Source organism: Myotis daubentonii, chromosome 5, assembly GCF_963259705.1.
Source record: "Myotis daubentonii chromosome 5, mMyoDau2.1, whole genome shotgun sequence".
NCBI classification, from domain to species: domain Eukaryota; kingdom Metazoa; phylum Chordata; class Mammalia; order Chiroptera; family Vespertilionidae; genus Myotis; species Myotis daubentonii.
The window spans coordinates 76,124,230-76,145,455 of NC_081844.1; the positions used below are offsets into that span (position 1 = coordinate 76,124,230).

Genomic DNA, 21,226 nt, shown 5'->3' on the forward strand with positions numbered 1-21,226 from the left:
GCTGGGACCAAAGAGATGGCTAAGGGGTTGCTTGTCAGACCAAGGAGGCTGCTCAGCCAGGCTGGTCCAAGCACTGGGCAGAGGTGGCTGGGCCCAGGCACTGTGGCCCCACAGGAGTTTATGCTCTACTGATGGTACAGCGGCTGCCTGAATCCTGGGCGCCCAGAGGCTCTGGGTGCTCCTAGAGAGCAGAGAAAGTGAGCCCCTAGCCAGCCAGAGCATCTCTCTGAATTCCTGAGCCAGAAATCCAGTTTTACCAGCAGCCTCCTTGAGCTAGATCAGTTCTGAGGAATGAACCGCTCCTGGCATATGATCAAACCCAGGTTCTTCATCTGCAAAGCAGAGGCTCAGCTATGGACCACAGTGAATTCATCATGGCAAACTGCTCTGCAGAGGGTCTTGGCCAGTGGCCACCTTGCTTCCTTGGGACATTTACTTCCTTAAGATGCAGATGAAGAGACCAAGTCACAGCCAGGCCCATCAGATATCCCACAAGCACTCAGGTCGGACCCTGAGCTGATTGACGTTTTACCTAATGGGCGAAACTAACTCAATGGGCTGGGAAGCCAAGCCCCAAAAAGTCCCTGCCAAGCCCTTAAAAGCTCAGCTGTATGGTTCCAAAAGTTTTAGAGAAAATCCTGGAACCTCTCTATCACCAGTCCCTGGGCCTTGTCAGTTGCTCACAGGCTCTAAGCTATAATTGAACATGGGCTTTGTGGCATCTGCTGCAATGCTGGGGTTTTCACAGAGTACAGCCCAGAATGGCAAAAGCCATCCATCCATCCATTCATCCATCCATCCATTGTCCATACACTCTTTCACCTACCCACTCACCACCCATCCACCCACTCACTCATCAATCCACCCACCCACCCATCCATCTACCCATCCATTCATCCACCTACCCATTCACCCATTCATCCACTAACCTACCCACCCATCCATCTCCCCACCTACCTCCCATCCACTTATTCACCTACCCACTTACCTACCCATCTACCCATCCATCCACTCACCCACCCATGCATTCACCTAGAGGTCTGCACTCTCATCTAGCTCAGTGTTAGGCACTGGGATAAGCCAGATGTGGGCCTGCTTTCAGTCCCCTGGGGAAGATACATGAGGAAGCGGACAGTGCTGTGCAGTTGATTTGGGCTGTGATCAGGCATGAAGAGCCAGAGGAGGTGCCCAGTTCAGGTGTGGGGGCTCACAGCAGGCTTTTGGCCGAGACAGAAGGATCAAAAGAGAAGGGTGTCCTAAGCAGAGGGAAGCAAATATACAAAGGCTGGAGTTGAGAGAGTTCATTGAACACTTAGCAAACTCAATCTTCTATTCAGGAAAAAGTCCTGAACACATGAAATCTTATACAAGGGTCAGTGCCACAAGTCTGAAGATGGTCTCCCAGATGTACTGAGCTTTCACCAAAGTGTGACAGTCCTCAGGAGAGGGAACAGAACTTGTCTAAACTTCCTGAATTCCTAGGGCTTGGAAAGCCCTTGCCTATACACTGCACTGTTGGATCCTCACAACAGCTGCCTGGACTTAGTATAAAGTGGGGAACACAGAGACTCCATTGAAGAAATTACCTACCATTTACAGGTACACAGTCAGTGAGTGAGGGAGCCAGGACTCGAGCCCCAGATAACAGCCTCCCAAACCACTGCCTTGCATTGTACTGCCACCCCACCCCTGCCAACACTGCACCATCCATACCCACCACCCATGCTCTCCTTTGCAGTAGTGCTGAACCAACAAAAACCCAGCTCCAGTTCTGCTCAGAAGAGCCCAGGCCCAGGTTGTAGAAGGCAGGGGGCCGCACTGGGCCACCAGAGCCTGTAAGTAGGACCAAGCTGGTTAGGCCAGTCACTGTTCTTTGGCATGCACACTCTGTGGGTGGGCTCCCTTCTGGCCTCACATCAAGAACTTGCTGTCTTCTCAAGGCTGGGTCCTTCTCCCCCCAGCCCACTCACCTGGGGTGATGGCAGGTGATGGAAAGGGCTTGGCCACCCACTCTTCCCTGGGCTCTTACTTAGTACCTACCACTAAGGAGATCTCCAGGTGGCGGCAGCTCCTCTACCCTGAGGCTGGCCTTGTACCGCTCTTTGGCTGGGCAGTGACCAGAGGGTGTCATTCTTCCAGGCTCACTGGTCTTCTCAGACACAGTCGCAACTGCTTGCATTTACCCTGAGATTCCCTTCAGACCTGGGAGCTATTGTCGGGCAGAACTGAAAATTCATGTCCTCTAACGACATGGGTCTCAGAGCCAGCCTGAGCCACCAAGCTGTTTGCAAGGGGCAGGGCAAACCTAGGCCTGGGAGTCTGGTCTCATCTCATTACATCACAGGGCCTTTGCCTCCTCCGACCTCCACACCCTCTCTGCCCACCTGGGGTGGGGCTTGGTGGTCCCTGGGGTCCAGCCATGGCTGCCTCCTTCCATGCCCAGAAGGGGATCCTGGTTGCAGCAGCCTGGGGCATGGGGTTGGGGGGGGCACCCAAGGGACCCTCAGTAGTGCTGCTGTTGCCAAGTGAGCGGCTGTGAGTGTTTGTAAATATTTACCTGGCAGGAGGACCCAGCCCTAGGTAGGAACTAGCTTCCTCTTCTACAACACAGACGAGTCCAAAGACCAAGTGGTGTTAACAGGTTGGGGGGACCTAGGACTCCCCCACTCACCATGTCCTCTGCTGACTCAGGGCACATGGAAGGTGGGTGGTGAAGTTGTAGCTCTCAAAATCCAGGGAGGGAGGGAATGGGAAGAAGGGGGCCCTGGCAGGAAGTATGGTGGCTCCAAGGTGTCAGCGTGATGGAGGCAAAGCCCCACTCAGAGCACCTCCCTGTGGAGATGGCCCTGCGGCCCATGGCCTGGCTTCAAGAACCCTCTGCTGGTCTAGCCTTCTAAGCCCCACCCTCTAGACCTCATAGTCTAGCTCAATGGCTCCATAAGCACCACCTCCTAAACCTCTCAAACTGACCATTCTCTCCACCCCCATAGCCCCTGCCTGGTGCAGCCACCACTGAGCACAGTCCAGACTCCCGCACCAGCCTCCTCACCCATCTCCTGGCTCTGATCAGTGCTTACACGGATACCAAAGTTACTTCCCCGATACACAGATGTGATCCTATCACACTTCTGCTCGAAAACCTCATCTGGCTCCCCACTGCAATAGGACAAAAATCCTAACTCCTCATGCTGGCACTGAGACCCTCCATGATCCTCAGATTCTTCCCTCCGCTTAGAATCACCCCAACTTCACCTCTGTGTCAGCCTACAGTGGAGAGGGGTATTGTGACGCAGCCCAGGGTTTCTGAAAACCTCTGAGGCCTTCAGAAAGGGTGGGGAAGCACAAGGCAAGCCACCAGATCATCAAAGAACCTGCCCAACTCCCAATGACTAGCTGGTGGGGGAGGGGGGAGGAATCACCATCTCTTCTAGGGCCTACGGTCCCCAACAAATGAGCTAGGGAAAGGGCCCCAAGGGAGTTCTGGTGCTGGACTGACCTGGGTCCAAACCCTGACTCGGACTCTTGATAACTGTATGACTTTGGACAAGTCATTTCACCCTCTGGGCCTCATCTCAAACAAGCTATGGACAGAGAGTGCAGTACCAGGCACACAGAAAGGGAAACACTCAGTAGACAGTAGTTAGTTGAAGAGGTTCCTCCATCCCAGCGGTGCTCAACCTTTGGGTCGCGACCCCTTTGGGGGTCGAACAACCCTTTCACAGCGGTTGCCTAAGACCATCAGAAAACACATATATAATTACATATTGTTTTTGTGATTAATCACTATGCTTTAATTATGTTCAATTTGTAACAATGAAAATATATCCTGTATATCAGATATTTACATCACGACTCATAACAGTAGCAAAATTACAGTTATGAAGTAGCAACGAAAATAATTTTATGGTTGGGGGTCACCACAACATGAGGAGCTGTATTAAAGGGTCGCAGCATTAGGAAGGTTGAGAACCACTGCTCCATCCCTTTGCCAGCCATCAGGGCACAAAAACAACTTGCAGAAGCACTTGCATTCACATCCTACCTTTTCCGCGGGCTCCTGAGGAGGTGGCTGAGCTGGTCCCACTAGTACCAGCCTCCATTTATAAAGGACGTGTAGGGCCCAGGAGGAGAGCTTACCACATCTTGATCAAAGCACAAAAGTGGCGAAGGCCCTGCCCCAAGTCTGCCCTCCTGGGGATGGCCGACAGCAAAGGCCGCCTGCTCTGAGAAGCTGGGTGGTATTGGAGGCGTTAGCAGTGGTGGCAGAGGCTCCCTGGCAGCCGTGGGAGCAGATCTGGCAGGGCCGGGGGCAGAGAGCAGGTCTATGAGAAGATTCTGGTCCCTCAAGGGCCCCTCTGGCCCCTCTGGCCCCCCCTTCATCTGCACACTGGGCGGTGCTAGCTCAGATCAACTCAGAGCCAAGCAACCCAGCCTTAACCCCCACTCTGCCACGTTGCAGGAGCCTCAATTCACACCCCTCTGCATGCCACCTACCCACTTCAGTCCTGGAGTCTGCCAAATGGGTTGCTTAGGACAAAGCCTCTTTACACATCCATCTGTGACACCAACTAGGGGCAGGGCCTGAGCCATGGGCTGGGGACCTTTAGCTGGCAGGAGTGGTGAGGGTGGGAAGGAGTGGGAATGGGGGTGGGGATGCCAGGTCTCGGGTGCTGAAGGAGGCCTGCATCTTGTCTAGGAGACTCCACCTCGAGCCCCTCCCAGTGGCTCCTCCTCTCTCCACCCCCACAAGGTCACAACAGTCTACTTAGGGAGAGGAAGGAAACCGGGCACAGTAACAGATAAAACATCTGCTCGGAGACCCCGGGCAGCACAGCGGTCCTCCTAATACCCGCCTGGAGAGATTTTCCTGGCTTCTAGGGGGATGGCCGTCCTGGAGCTGGAAATCCACACCTGGGCCTGCTGGAACCAAAACTAAGTTCTGAGCTCCCTGGGCAGACAGACTGGGACACTGAGGTCTGAGGGACTCTCAGGGCGTCACTCCTGCAAGGTCTGTTTCCACAGAGAAAGGGATGAGGAGGATCCGGTATGGGCTATTCTCAAGCCTACTTCCATGGCCAGCGTGTGGCTGTGCACACAGTAGGCATGTGATGGCCACTGCTAGAGAGGAAAAGGCAAGTCCAGGCTATAGGGCCCAGCTCACCCCCCACCCTCTCCAGGCCCTACTCACAATGGGTTCTTCCGAGCCTTCCAGGACCAGCCACTGTTGTCCACCCAAATCCAGCTCACCTCCTCTGTATCAAGACCATCTCAGATCACCCAGCATCCCGGTGCTCTGAGCTCCCTCTTGAGAGCGGTTTGTAAACCTGCCTGGCAACTCTAGAGCCCATAGACCTTGCAACATCTTCCCCGGGGCTGATGCAGGTCTATTGCTCAACCCATGACCTGAGAGAGCTTCCTGCACCAGCTGTCCTCCCCGGGAATTTGGCACAAGCCTCTCTAGGCCCCGGACACAGCCTCCCCCAATCACCTGCAGGAAGCTTTAAACACACAAATGCCCGAGGACCCACCTTTGGCCCACAAAGCCCTTCCCCTTCCTTTTTGGCAGGTCCCCATTCAGAGATGTCTTCAAATAAAAACAAAAGCTTCCTTTAATACAGTGGTTCTCAACCTTCTGGCCCTTTAAGTACAGTTTCTCATGTTGTGACCCAACCATAAAATTATTTTCGTTGCTACTTCATAACTGTAATGTTGCTACTGTTATGAACCGTAATGTAAATATCTGATATGCAGGATGGTCTTAGGCGACCCCTGTGAAAGGGTCGTTCGACCCCCCCCAAAGGGGTCATGGCCCACAGGTTGAGAACCGCTGCTTTAATGCTGCTTAGGGTTGCTTCTGGGATAGGAAATCCAGTGTACACAACCAAGGTCCTGGCTGACAGAAAACTACACAGAATGCCAGGGCCATGGAGCCACAGCAATTCTGCACAGGAAGTGTGTGACCCAGTTGCTAGGTTAAAAAAAAAAAAAAGCACGCATCTCACCATCATCCTGACCTTGGCCCAGCATCCACCCTGTCCACACAGGACTCACACCAATCTAAGCAGTGAGAGGGGCTGTCCCTCCATCTTCCTCTTGGGCTTTAATTAGAGTAGCGGAACCACAAATGATTGGGGCAGAGCTGGGCGGAGAGCCTCCCCAAGCCCCACTCACATCCCCCAGGAGAGATGGGCCCATGATTCCGGGTTGCTGGGTTACAGGGTGGCTCACCCACAGGGCCTCCCCGAGGAGCCTGATTATAGCTCTGAAGGTTCAATTAAGCCTCTTGAATGTGGAAAGGTCCAACTGAGGTTGGCTGTGCCTGACCATTGTGCAGGGCCCCTGTCCCAGCGAGCTCGAACTCCCTGGGAACATGCCTCCTCAGAGCAATTCACTCGGTGTGGGAGGCAGCCTCCACGGCCTCGTCCCATCCCCACATCCTCATAGGAGCACCACTGCAGAGTCTCACTCACCCTAAGACCTGGTCAGGACCATGCGCCCACATGACCACAGCATTGGGAAGCCAGGCTCAAACAACACTTTCAGGAACGGAAAAATATAAATAGCCTTGAGAACAGAGGAGCAAAGGGAAACAGTGTCTTTCATAAGCTCTGAGATAAACGTTACTACAAATCAGGCCCAACAAAATTCTCAGAGCAAAGATGAGCAGCAGAGGCTGACAGTGGCAACACTTCCTTTGGAAATGGTGTAGACGAGTCTCGGCCTCATTGCCCTTCTTTCCACACCAAGCCCTGGGACAGCCCTGGGGTCCTGGCGAGGGCCATGGCACAACACAAGCAGACGGAACCCCCCTGGCCAGGCCCCGCTCTGCAGCCAGCCAAATCCTCGGCTGCAACGTGATCCTCTTTCCCACCAGCTGGTCCACGTTAGGGCTGCCAGGGTCCTGGCCTCAGGAGCAGCGATCTGTTTCCACCACAGGGCCAGACAGAGGACACACTGCGAGCCCTACAAGTTGAAGCTCAGTAAAGGGAACATGGGCTGCTCGGGGCAGGGCCAGGCTCTCAGAGCTCAACTGCAGGTGGCCAGGCCGCAGGGTACCGGATGTGACCTCCTCCAACTGACGGGACATTCCTCAAAGTAGGGAGGGTCCTGTTCAGATGTGGTTGGGGCCATTGAGCTGGGGGAGCAAGGGAGGGCTTTGCTTGCTCACTTTTTCACTCAGGAGCATCTGGGAATGCCCTGTTTGAGGAGCAACACACACAAGACAAAACCTAAAGCCCATCCCCAGAGATGAGGAGCAAAGAGAGGATGAGGAGCAGGGTAGGAAGGAGAGTTCTGAGAAATGGACAGAGTGACAGAGGTGGGCTGTTCAGTCACAGGAAGAGCCTGTAAGGTGTTGGGCTCCTGGGAAGGAGGCAGAGGCCTGGCTGCACTGAGGACAGGGGCAGGAAGCTGAGGCTGGGAGGATGCCATGTAGCTGCAGAAGGAAAAGGTTGTGGTTGGTACTGTCTATATGCCTCATGCCTTTGAAATCAGAGCCACCGGCTAATGGCACTCACCTGACCTGGTACCCTGGGGTTTCAGGATGCAAAAGTGCCCTAGGCAAGCTGTGCCCTTAGATCCCCGCCAAAGGGACGGCTGCTGCAGCCAGAAGCCAACAAGGGTCCTATACCCACCATCCCAGGTGTCATTGTTTTTTCACAGAACAGGCAACGAGCAGAGAAAAGAGAGTTTTGCTTTTGGTTAAAGGTAAATTTTCTGCACATTGGATACAGCTTCATTTTTCTGACTTCCCCAGGGGGAAGTTCCTCTCCTGAATGCCACAAGCAGAAGCAGGTCTGAATCTCACTCAGTTCAGCGAATGCTGTGCTGGTGGATGGGACTCTTGATTCACCCGTCAGGAGGCCAGGGCCACATCGTAGCTGCTGCCACCCCTCACTGCCCTCCGGCTGCCGGGTCCTGTTGTTGGCCAGTACGAACCCCATGGCATCCACAGGGTTAATGCCAGGCTCAAGCAGCCCAGCCCTCAGCTGGGCAGGGAGCACTGAGGACTCAGGCCTCCTTTTCCAGGCCAGGGTGAATGGAAGGAGAGGCAGGGGAGGGCCTGCTGCTGGCAGGCCTGCGTCTCTCCGCTCTGGGCCTGTCACATGAAAGGGTTTGTATTCCTGCCACTGGCTCCGGCCCGTCCAGGCTGGGGCTGTTCTCACCGGAAAACAAAAATCTCTTTCAGACCAAAGCAAAATGAGGCCCTGGCTGGCCCGGGAAGGCTGTTAGGCGTTGCTCCCGCTGACCCACCGAGAGCACCATCACTTGGATGCTCACTGGCCCATCATTTCCCAGAGGGAGCCGGAGGCTCTGTGGCCTCTGAAGAAAGCACCCGTCAGGCCAGGGCGGTGGGACCAAGAAACGGGATGGCCCCATTCGGATGCGCTGTTGGTTCTGTCCTTTTCAGAAATAAGGCTGGATGGGCCTGAGGTAGCAACCTTTATTTTTATATAAGGAAACTTGGGTAAGTCTCATGGTGGAGAAGGAATTGTGAAAGAAAGTGTGATGTTAAACACAGAGAGGGCTCTAGGCTGGAGGCCACATGGGTCCTCCGCCTGCCGCGCACAGTGCTGCTGCCACCGGTGCCCTTGCGACGTGGGTGGGGTTTGTGGTAACCCAGAGCCCTGTGTGTGCCATCACCAGCTTCTGGAACACTCCAGAGCTTGGGCTCCATCCTCAACAGAGACAGCACGACAAGGTCAGACTTCAATCTCGTTCAGAAATGCTGCCTTGCTGACACCCTGGGTCACCAGGAGCTGTCCATTAACCACAATCTTGAACCCAACAGAGCATGCTACCGAGTCCCGTTAATAGGAGACAGTGACACAGCAAGACCATTTAGTCTGAGAGGCAATTTAAGACAAAACCACTTAAGAAGGAATTCTGAACCAACAGGAGGGTCAGTGGACACACCACAGACCTGCAATCCAGGAGAAACGGGCCTCGTCAGCCTCTCCGCCCAAAAAAAGTGCCCATCTCTGATGACCAGCCAGTTGCTTCTCTCCTCACATCTTCCTGTTATTAGTTGGGGCCACACTGTGTGCAGAGAGCTCACGCCCCGGGGAGGAGGAGAAAGGACACTTCAGATGGAAAGGGGGCTTCACAGGTCGCAGGCTTCCCTGCTGTCTGACCTACGGCAAGGATATCAGAGACACATGGACCCAGTTCTTCCACCAGCCCACTGGCCAGGGGAAGACCCGCCCCCCCCCCCCCCCGCCCCATCCCTTTCCCTCTGCCACCCCAGACAGAGCCGGGCTTTGGGAGACAGCCTGCAGGCAGGGTGGGGGCTGAGGATAGGTGAGTCGAAGGTGTCCCTTGAGAACCACGTCCAACCTGCTGGAAGGTACTGAAGTTCACCATTAATACTGCAGTTCCCCAGCACTAAACAGGGTCCTTGGGTCTAGGTGGCTTCATGCAGCCAAGTTCTAGGGGCCAGAGCACTGCCCCTTCCAAAGTGAAGGGGTCACGCAGGCCTGGATGGGTCCCAGCTGAGTGCCCTTTGTCTGTGCTGATGACTGTCTACCTCTCATTGGACTTCAGGGCCTCGCCATCCCAGCCTCTAGCCACCTTTCTGTCCAGTCTCACTGGCTGGCCCCCATCCAACCTTGCTGCTCTCTCTGTCCAAGCTCTGACTGCTTTCTCATCCCCATCTCGGTCAGTGTGTGTGTAGCCTCTAGCTGCCTTGCTGTCCTATCTCTGGTTGACTTCACTGTCCCTCCCAGTGCCCTTCTGCCTACTTGGCAGGATCTGCCAAGGACTGTTTATTGCCACGGCTGGGACAAGGGCTGGTGGTCAGGAGGAGCCCCACAGGGGAATCTTAGACCCAACAATGAAGGCAAAAACAGGACTTTGTCACAGGACCAAATGCTGCTGGGCCCCACCTCCAGGCTGCAGGGTCCTGGGAGGAAGGCAGGGTTCCTGGCAGGGTCCATTAGTGCGATCTGTCCCAGAGCTGCTCATTCAACCTGTGCTCTCTCATTCCTCCAATAGCCATCAATCACTAGGTCTGTTCCTGGCCCAACAGGTGCCATCCCGGATTTGCTTACCCCAGGATCTGAAACTGAGATGCTGATTGTTCCCTCACTGGCACCATCCTGGCCTGGCTTCCTGCTCTACAGCCCCAGGAGATAGCTATCTCAGAATGCATGCCTGAATGGGCAGATGGCAAACCGGAAGGCAGCCACCCCCAAGTCTCCACAGACACCCCCCAGCAAAATGCTGGGAGTAGCCGTTGCTAAAATAAAGGTGTCTCCAGGAAGAGCAGGTGATTAGACACAGGTGGGACTTCTTGGAATTTGAAATCCTTCAGGCTCTGAGATTACAGATTGGATCTCAAAATAGCTAGCTCAGCTTGGCTCAGAATTTGTCCCAGCCCACTTCCCATCTTCCCACTTCGGCCTGTCACAGGCCCCAAGCCTCACATGAATCAGAAGCCACACAAAGGAACTAGGTCTGGGAATGACCACACCGACCATGGGCTCCGAGAGTAGCTGGGCGATGACGGGGAACCACCCCGTGCATGCTGAAGTAACTCCCAGGGCCCAAAGTAGCATCTCACTCACAGTGCTCCCATCATGGGGTCCAGGGGGGGTTAGTGGGGGCTCTGGCCAGGCCAAGGCAGGGGATGGAGTCATCTCACTAGACCATCCAGTGAGCTGCAGACCTTGACTAGGGCCTCCTTTCAGCTCTGCTTGGCCAGAGCTCCCAGCCTACTAGGAGGCTGGGAACTTGGAGCTCTAAGGAAACAATAGGATCTTGTCCTCAGAGACACTATGAATGATGAAACCAGTCACCCTGCAGCTGCAGGTTCCATCATTAATTCATTCATCCATCAAACAGCTCCTCCTCTGTCCTGGGTTCTCAGCACTAAGAGTTTTCCAGTGAAGACTGACCTGCCAGGAGTTCACACCTGCTTTCCCCTACTGCTTCTAGCGTACGGGCATCGACACCCATCTGGCATAGAGCCTGGCCCTTAGGAGGAGCACACTCAAGGTTTGTTGTTTGTTAATCGACTTGTGGTGAGAAAACAGCTTATAAAATACATAATCCTATCCTATATAATAAAAGTGTAATATGCAAATCGACTGAACAGCAGAACGACCAGTCGCTATGACACGCACTAACCACCAGGGAGAAGACGCTCAATGCAGGAGCTGCGCCCTGATGGTGAGTGCGCTTGCACATGGGGAGCGCTGCTCAGCCAGCAGCCAGGCTCATGGCTGGTGAATGCAATGGCGATGGTGGGAGCCTCTCCCACCTCTACTGCAGGCGGGTGGTAAGGAACGAAGGGTCCCAGACTGCGAGAGCCCCAGACTGCAAGAGGGATGTCTGACTGCCAGCTTGGCCTGATTCCACCAGGGATCAAGCCTAAGCAGGCAGGGGGACATCCCCCAAGGGATCCCGGACTGCTACAGGGTGCAGGCTGGGCTGAGGGACCACCTTCCCCCCATGCACGAATCTCATGCACCAGGCCTCCAGTTATTAAAATAAGCTATTCTCAGGGAACTTCTCATATTAGTCATGTATGCAATTATGCTGATGCACACCGTGTGCCCAGCCCTGGATTGGAGCATAGAGGAGACACCTTGGCCCTGCCCTCAAGAAGATCAAAGGGCTAGTGGAGGAGGCCAAAGGCTGTAGTTCAGTGGGATGTGTGCCACCAGGGATGCATATGGCTCATGGGGTGCATGGACAGTGCCACCTTAGCTGTCCACGTGCCCAGTTTGGGCTGTATGTCCTTGATGCAGTGACAACGCAGAATGAAGTCCATGCTGCCTGGCCTGGCATTCTAGGGCCTGCAGAGACCAGCCCTGGTGAGCTCATTGAGTATGTTCCTTATTCTTACTGCCAATCTTTCCTCACAAGGGTCTGTCTGCCCGGAATGCCTTTTCTTCCCTTTCCTTTCTGGGTAGAAGCCTATACCCCCTTTCAAGAAGGCCTGACTCACGTTATTATAACTTTAGCTAACACTAATGAGTCCTTTCCTGTGTGCCAGCCACTCCTCTTATCACTTCACACCTGTCCTCTCTTGAACCGTCCCCTGTCCAAGGACCGCTTCCTTGCCTGTGCCCACTGACAAGCCTGCTGAAGGGGCTCAGATGCTGTCTGATCATACCTGGTGGCCCCTCCCTGGACTGGGAGTCTGACAGTGGGGTCTGGCTCACAGCTCTTAGGAGCTGCTTCATCAGTGAACCTCCCTGTATCTCCGTGCCTCCTCTATTGAATGGGGATAACAGTACTGCAGTGTTGTGGGGAAGATGAAAGGAAAGCTCGGGGATGGTAGAACGCAGTGCGTGACACATGGTAGGTGCTCAGGGAAATAGCATGTCTGCAACAACACTTCCCGCGTAAAAAACTCCCCCCACCCATAGTACTTAACTCAGCAAATATCTGAGTGCCTGCCACGTGACAGTGCAGCTTCTAGCATACAAACACCTATAACTTTTGCCACTTTTTGCAAATAAGCCAGAGCTTTGTGCTAACGTATCCTGCTTGCTGTGTGTATGGGACAGCCCTGGGTCCCAACTGCGCCTGAGCCAAACTCAGCCTTCTGAAGGTCAACCTCGGAGACCTTATCACAGTGGTTCTCAACCTTGGCTGCACATTAGATTCCCAGGTGATTCTAATGTGCAGCCAAGGTTGGGAACCACTGCCTTATCACAAGGAACAGAAAACTATCCAGAGAGCAGAAATGGCCTGCTCTGCTGCCCCCTGGTGTCAGTGAGCTCTCACTGAACCACCCTTGTATCCTACCACAGGCTGGGTAGGATGAGAAGGCGCTGAGGTCAGAATTCTCCCACTGCAAATCCAGGCTTTCTTTTGGGAGGTATGTTCTCAGCTGTTCTGCTTGGAGTTCCACCACCTATCGAGGTCCTAGCTGCCTTCCTGGGCCCTCTGGCATGGCCCCAGACCTCATACCATCCTCCACCCTTATAGGAGCCCAGGATGGGGGAAGAGGTGATAGGGCTGAGCTGAGCCAGGCTGTGCAAGTCTGCACCTGCCCTGGACACCTACAGCCAGCTGCCTCCACACCAGACTCTGTCACCAGGGCCAGCCCCCAGGGTCACAGTTGAGGCCTGCTACCTTCCCTTTCCTGGAGCTCAGCCTCAAATGGGCCAACCTCGGGCCACATCTCTTTTCATACACATCATGACGGTCTCCCGCTGCTCTCCCAGGCTGCACTCTCCCCTGCTGGCTCAGCCTGGCCACTACAGCTCAATCAAGGGATTCTCTGCCCCTAAACCAGTGGTTCTCAACTTTCTGGCCCTTTAAATACAGTTCCTCATGTTGTGACCCAACCATAACATTATTTTCGTTGCTACTTCATAACTGTAATGTTGCTACTGTTATGAATCGTAATGTAAATATCTGATATGTAGGATGGTCTTAGGCGACCCCTGTGAAAGGGTCGTTCTACCGTCAAAGGGGTTGCGACCCACAGGTTGAGAACCGCTGCCCTAAATGAAAGCCTCTCCTCCAGAATCCCCCTCCCATCCAGACTCCATCCTCCACCTACAACCTTGGCTCCCCAGTCACGAGGCCCTGAAGACCCACCTCCACCATGGTTCTTCCTCCACACCTCTGCTGGCCTAACTTCCTCCACCTGGAGTGTGGCCTCCCTGCCTCTGACAAACACCCCTCGATGCTGCAAAAGTCCACTCAGTTGTCACTGCTGGCTGGGCATGTGGTTGAGCAGACTGGACCCTGTACAAGGGCATGGGGCTGCATCAGCCTAGAGAAAGGGGAGCCCTCTTAGAAATGCATCCCCTTTACACAATGGTGTCATATAGGCGGGCAGGAGTGTCAGCCCATTGCTCCCACAGTCCTGACTGCACGGAGACCAGGCACAGCATCTGACTCATGCTGGATCTATTTGATCTGTTTCCCTGTTTACTAGTCAACACACAGGTGAAATGTGGGCTGGCTTCCTCGGTGGGAGCAGGACAGATGCAGCCCCCGCTCTCCAGGGCTCAGAGCACATGGTTTCCTCTCCCAGATAGACCATTCCTCCTGTAGGCAGCTCCCCCTACCCTTTTTGTCCATCATTCTCTCCCTTGGCTCCTTAGAGGCAGTCTTGCCTCCCTGGGGCCAGATTGTGGCAAAAAAGCACATAACCCTGCTAAAAGGTGACATCACCTTGGGAGTCTCCTGTTTCTGGCTGAGCCAAAGGATCGTGAGAGCTGCAAGGCAGAGTATGTTCTCAGTTGTAGCTTAGGAATCTCCTCTGCCCCCCGGGGAAAGGCTGGGGTCCCAGTGAAGTCCCACGCAAAGTGGACACATGATTTGGGAATGCCCCAGTGTGTGTCTGGGCGTTCTAGCCAATGAGTGCACTTGTCTCTTACACCAAGTGTGGCATCTTTGAGGAAATTCCTGTTTGCACTGAGAAGTCTGGCCCCAATGGAGGCAGTTGCCACTTGTGCCAAGAGTCGCCCTGTTTGACCACTCCATGGTCCTGTCCAGTCCCTCCGTGAGGCAGTTTCCCCATTCGGGGAGGCACCTGGCCACTTTGGGAAATGCTCTGAGACCATCACCCAGGCAATAAATGGTGGCTGTTACTAACATCGTCATTTTTGATAACTCCTACTCCTTACCCCTGACCCAGCTCCAGCCCTGCCCTTGCCTGTTGGATGAGCACATCAGGCCCAGAGTGGCCCTGCATGGACACTGGCAGACAGAAGGAGCTTAGGGAGAGAAGGGGATTAGAGAGGCCTCCCCGGGTCCCCAGCTCAGGGGAGTGTCCCTGTGGCCAGACTCGGGGCAGTGGGCAGTGGGTGGGAGAAACTTGGGCCACCAACTTTCTAGTTTCAGGCCTAATACCACCAAGCACTTAGCAATGATTGATCAGTTAAAACCTCAGATGGAGCCCCAGTCCTCCAGATACTATCCATGGAACCCTGGGCAAGTCAGTTAATCTCTGAACCTCAGTAAAAAGCAGAAAGCACCACCAACCTCCTAGGATTTGCTATGAATATTAAATAACATGCAAAGTTTCAGGTAGGAATTCCAAAGGGCAGACTCCCCTGCTTCTTTGGCTCAAAAGGAATCTTTTTACCTCCTCTGAGACTGCTGTTTGGATGTAAAAACAATAAACACTAACATTCACAGAGCATTTGCTCTGAGTTAGGCCCGGTTTAAGACCAGTTTGAGATTCAAGCATTTCACATACATTATCAGGCTGAATCTGCACAGGAGGGTGATGGGGTGGGGGTGGGGGGACATTTAGTGAGATAATAGAAGGCTCACAGAGGGCAGGGCTGGTGCAGGACGCAGAGCTGGTGGGTAAACGGGCCTGTGGGGAGACCCCAGGTGTGAGTGGAGGGGAAGGGGAGGAGTGCTGAGCAGGGATACAGAAGAGGTCCTCACAGCCTCCTGAGAGATTGCAGGGGTGAGGGTCTGCCTCCTGTGAGGGGCGATGGGGACACAAGCCCTGGGCAAAGCTGAGGAGCCAAGCGAACCCCGCTTTGCTGAAATCTTGTGCTCTGGCTGAAGGTGGGCAGGGAGGGGTAGTGAGGAGACTCCCTTACTGGGATCAGGAAGCCCCAGGTCAGTCCTGGTTACGTTGCTGACCTGCTGCGGGGCCTCCGACCCAAGAGATGGACAAGGAGGCACTAAGTCTGTCCCTGGACTTGGCCTTGGGGGACGAGTGGGCTCAAGGCCTAGCCCGGTGGTCCTCGCCATAAGGCGAGGGGACCGCGAGAACTGGAGGGGCGGTGTGGGGTCGCAGAGAGCAAGGCCCCTAATTTCTGCAGACCCACCCAGCTGCTTCCCAAACCCGCCGGCGCCCGCCAGAATCTGGGGGGTGGCGACCTGGGAGGCCTGGGGGAGGGAGGGCGTGAAGGGGCTGGGGGTAAGGGACAAGGACAGGACGGGGACTTACCCGCGAACAGCCAGAGAGAGCCCCCCGAGACCAGGAAGAAGGTCAGCATGTCCGTCCGCGGGGCCGGCCTGGCCCGGCACAGCCTCCCTGGCCCACGGCCCCGCAGCTCCGCAGCCCAGCAGCCGCCGCGCCGCCGCCGGGTATTTTTAGCCCCCGCCCCTGCTCCACAGCGCCCCCTCCCGCGCCGCCGCAGCCCGGTCCGCCGGAGGGGAGGGCGCCGCGCGCTGCGCTGGGAGCCCCTCCCTGCCCGCAGCCCGCGGGGGTCTAGGGCGTCCGGGAGTCGCAGGCGCAGCCGAACTGCCGAGGCCCCGGGCGGGGGAGGGCCGCAGTGCCGACTTGCCGTCTCCGCCCCGCCCCTGCCCCCAACGTCAGGGCCCGGCGTTCTGGGGGAACCGGCAGAAGGGGGGCGCATGGGCGACCAGTGCGGGAGCGTGACGCCGCACCACCCCACCAATGCGCGCATCTTACCCCGCGCGAGCCTGGCTTTTCTGGCTGGGCAGGTCCGGTGGCAGAGGGGTCGCGGTCACCTGTGCTAGGAAGCACACCAGCCTGTGGGCCGGCGCCCGCTGATGCAGACCGGAGGACCCGAATTTGCAGATACCAGGATCCTCTGGGTGTCAAGTCTGCAAGGCAGCGAGGAGAGAGGGGTTGAGGTTCTAGGCTCTAGCAAAGGGACAGCTAGGCCAGTCCTCACATCTCCCCTATGGGAAGCTTAGATCTGAGGCCACCCAAGGTCAGAGGGGCTTGCATGGAGTCACAGGAAGCCACAGGGAATCACAGGTGTCTCAGAGGACACAAGCAATCGTGATCATTATGCACAATCATATGTACCTCACAGCTAGTGAATGGCCACAGAGTCATGCCCTACCACAGATGGACACACTGCTGGCTCAAGGGGTGGATACCTTCTGTTTCAGTGTCTGGATTCAAAGGAGGAAGCCCGATTGTACATTATTCGGAATGAAGTGCGGATATTCTGCTGGGCCCTGACCTACACCCGAATTTCAAGGTCACTCCTCCCTACACTCGTGTTTGTTGTCAAAACATGCAGGTTCAACCAGGCCTCCAGCACCAAGGACAGTGCTCAGGCAGTCCAACCCTGGCTCTATACTTGCAGTCCTCCCAGCTCAGGCACCAACTTCCTTGGGAAGAAGAGGCCAGGAGGCCAGAGAGTAGAGGTCAGGCAGCAGAGGGTGGAGGAGCCAGCGGTCCCTTCAGACCCACCAGAGACCACCTACCCCGTGTGCATGTGTGCTCACAGCTCAACAGCTGAGGCACGAATTTGTGTAGGGGCCTGTGCCTGCAGTGCCAGTACATGGCATGTGTGTGTGCAGGGCTGCTGTCTGTGTACACCTTGTAGGTGCAAGTATGCAGATGTATACTTATGAGACCCTTCCCGTAATTACAACAGGACCCTCCACCTTCTTCCCCGTCGCAGGGTCTGGACACCTGGGAAAGCTGCTCCTGCGGGATCTCTAACCGTCTGGTCAGGATGTGGATGGAATCCTTCCTGTTCCAGGTTTGGCAGGGCTCCTCCAAGAGGGTGTCACATGACTGTCAGAATGCCCCCTCCACACCCACTAGCAGCACATTAACTGAAGACCTGCTGGTGCTCATGGGGAACCAGAAGAGTGGGCAGAAAGAAAGTATCTCCGCAGACTAGATTGGAATAGAGAGGTGGGCAGACAATTTCTCCATAGGCCAGGATCCAGCAAAGCATTTCTTCACAGAACAGGGGGCCCAGGAGACAAGCAGCAAGCCGCAGGCCCAGGCCTCCTCCGCAGCACTCAGCCGCAGAACTGCTCCAGGCCCTTGCATGGCTCCTGGCAGCCGCCTCTCTAGAGTGATGTCATGGGGCACATTTAGTCTGGCCTCCTGCAGATGGTGCATCAGTTACTCTTCCTCAGATGTCTCTGCTACTTGTAAATATTTTAATTCAAAAACCTGTGCTGGAGCTATGACAGACTACAGTTTAACTGAGTAGTTCTGTTTTCCTCTGACACTGGCTTGTCTGATTTGAAGGATGGGGACAGGACAGCCCTGGGTCTGGCTGTGGATCATGGCCAGGTATCTCTCCTCTCTAGGCCTGTTACCACCAGTGTAAGGGGACTTGTTTTTTCCTTTCCTGGGCTCCGGAGGCCTCCTTCCTCTCTGTGGGTCTCCATCTATAGAGCAGGCCTGGGCAGTGGTGACTGTGAAGCTTCCAGACTGCATGAGTATGGCAGCCATGGAACTCAGCAGGAGGGAACCCAGGGCCCAGAGAAATGGAGGCTCGGCTGGAGGGTCCTTGAACTTCTTAATAAGGTCAGCCACAGCAGTGGCGTCTGTTTTCACACCCATATCCTCCCAGATCAGCACTTCTGAGAGGGTGGGCAGGCTGATCCTGACCATGATTTCAGCCCTAGCACAGGGTCTGACCCAGAGAATTCGGAGAACACGATTCCATTCAACAGAGTTGTAGACTGAAGTCTAGAGAGGAGACCATCTGCCTCAGGTCACCAGCAGTTCTAGCCTCCAGACTCCCTTTCATTCACTCATTCACCTGAAGGGGTTCAGAACAGACTTCCTCAAGATGTGCCGCTTAGACCCGGGCCAGGTGGCTCCATCAGTTGAAGTGTCGTCCTGTACACCAAAAAGTTGTGGATTCAATCCTGGTCAGGGCATATACTAGTACCTATGTTGTGGGTTCGTTCCCTGGTCAGGGTGTGTACGGGAGGCAATGATCAATGTTTCTCTCTTACATCAATGTTTTTCCTTTCCCTGTCCCTTCCTCTCTCCAAAAAATAAGTAAATAAATACAAGATGTGTGTGCCACTATGGCATGTAAATTTTTTTTGAGCTGAAGCCATTGGAGACCCTGCAGGCTCACAAGAAACTTACCTCTCCCTTAAAGAATTTAAATTAAGGGCGTTGCCCATGATAAGAGTTATCACCAGAAGTACTTCTTATGACCTATTTTATGGCAGGGAAAACTTCTAATGACTAAACATCTGCTCTTCTTATCATTCTGCAATGACCTTCTTCCCCTCTGAAGCCGCAAGGCACCTGACCTCCTCCTTAGCTCAGAATGTCACATATATCTCATTTTAACTTCCTGTTCCTGAACCTCTGATGTATGTGGGGTTCCAATGAAATTTGGTCATTTTCTCTTATTAATCTGTCTTATATTGTTTTAATGATTAGACCAGCTGGAAGAACCTAGAGGGATAGGAATAAGTTTCTTCCCTCCCCAAACACTCATTAAGCTAAAGCGAGGATGTGGGGAGACAAAAAGAAAGCAGAAGTAACAGCAACCCCGGATGGACACACATTTGATCCAAGCCTAACCCAAAGACCTCCTGGAGGGAGGAATATTCACGTGGGCCAAGGAAACCACTCCCAGCCCTGGCTCTGATTCTGTAATGCTGTGCAACCCTTGCCTCTTTCTATGTTCACTGGTACAAGTTAGGGCTGATCTAGGGGCTTCTGGGTGTAAGGACTAACTTGCTGTGACTCTGCTGCCTCTTTTTCACCACAAGTGACCACCCTCTGGTTGATGAGGCCCAGTATCCAGTCTGCTAGTGGCCCTAAGAGCCAGCCAAGGATGGCCTCAGCCGCTCTGGGCTCAGGTCTCCTGTAGTTAGGACACCTGGGCCATGCTTCTCTAACAGTGGTGGAGCCTCTGTTATTTGAGCTTGCCTACATTTTTTAACCCTCTCCTATATTTTGATAGTTTCCCACATTGAAAGTATCTTCTTCCCAAGGTAAAACCCAGAAAACTCTCTTTTCCAGCCTCCCTTGCAGGAAGGAGTGGATAAGTAACTTATACAGTACCAATGAGATACAGCCCCATAAGCCTTTGATTCCAAAGTCAGTGATGAGCAGAAGAAAGTCCTGCAAGTGGTCTCCATCTTGCTGATACAAGACTGGTAGCAGAAGCTATGAATAGCGGATGGTTTGGGGAGTTGTTCCTAGAAACCAAGATTTGACCCTGTTTTGGAACCCTCCCAACAATACTGTAGAACTACCTAACATTCTTTTATATGCTCATTTTCTGCTTAAAATAGTCAATATGGATTTTGTTTGCAACCAAGAACTCAGACTGACCTACTCATGATCCCACTGCTAACAGTCTTTCCAGCCCTCAAGAGGATGTGGATATGGGCAGAGCACACAGCATGCTGCACTCCCATCCTATCACTGCTACACTGGGAGATGGAAGCTCTGGCCAGTGTGCCTAGGTGAGCTGAGCCAGGCCTTTATTTCTCTTTACTCTGACAACCACCAATCTGGAGAGCTGAGCCAAGAACTTGAAACACTATCAGAGCAGTCTTTGAATATATGATGAAATGGTTGAAGAGTTATAAGCAAATGTTCAACCCATGTATTTTATTGAATAGTAGTGTCTCCCACCCATGATTAATAAAACTATTCAATGTAGAAATGTTTAAAAATACAGAAAAGAGCCCTAACTGGTTTGGCTCAGTGGATAGAGTGTCGGCCTGCGGACTGAAGGGTCCCAGGTTCGATTCCGATCAAGGGCATGTACCTGGGTTGCGGGCACATCCCCAGTGGGGGATGTGCAGGACGCAGCTGATCGATATTTCTCTCTCATGGATGTTTCTAACTCTCTATCCCTCTCCCTTCCTCTCTGTGAAAAAATCAATAAAATATATTTTTTTGAAAAATATAAACTAAAATCACTTAAACAACAACAACTAAAATCACTTGTAATTTCATTCCCCAAGGATAATGGTCAGTGCAATTTTGTGTGTTTCCTAATAATAATACAAAACATTTATATAGTGTTTAGTGTGTGCCAGGCATTATTTCTGGCATTTTACATATGTGCTATGGACTGGATTGTCTTCTCCTCATTCATATGCTGAAGACCTAACTCTCAAGGTGATTATATTTGGAGACAGGGTCTTAAGGAGGCAATTAAGGTTAAATGAGCTCCTGTGAGTGGAGTCCTAATCCAAGAGGACTGGTGTCATCATAAAAAGAGACAGAGACGCTAGGGAGTGCATGCACACAGAGCAGAGGACATAGCAAGAAGATGGCTATCTGCAAGCCAAAGAGAGAGGCCTCAGCAGAAACCAACACTGCCAATGCTTTATCTTCAGACTTCCAGGCTCTAAAACTGTGAGAAAATAAGTTTTTGATTGTGCATGTACTGGGGATGTAGCTGTGAACAACCAAGCGAAGCAGGCCCTGCCCATGTGGCGTGCACTTGCTCTATTGACATTCCATTGCCCAGCTGTCAGACATGAATTAACCTACTTATGTGAGATTTCTTTTAATTAAAAATTCTCTGATGAGCCAACCAGACAGACACAAGCAACTAGTTTATTTTTGTTTTTTTAA

General features: G+C 53.6%; 1 protein-coding gene across 8 annotated transcripts in view; it reads right to left on the reverse strand.

Annotated features, from left to right (window-relative positions):
- ACSL6 (acyl-CoA synthetase long chain family member 6) overlaps positions 1-16,239 on the reverse strand; it is a 56,845-nt gene extending 40,606 nt beyond the window's left edge. For 3 of the 8 annotated variants that reach the window (XR_009453061.1, XM_059698316.1, XM_059698313.1), the window contains exon 1: positions 15,881-16,228. Coding sequence is in view for 4 of the 8 variants with exons in the window: in XM_059698316.1 (XP_059554299.1) it covers positions 15,881-15,929 (49 nt within the window). In the remaining 4 variants the exon portion in view is untranslated. Of the gene's footprint in view, positions 1-4,042; positions 4,325-5,188; positions 5,361-15,880 lie in introns of those variants that run through there. The other 5 variants (XM_059698315.1, XM_059698320.1, XM_059698318.1 and 2 more) reach the window with 5 other exon arrangements.
- Positions 16,240-21,226: the final 4,987 nt, after the last annotated feature.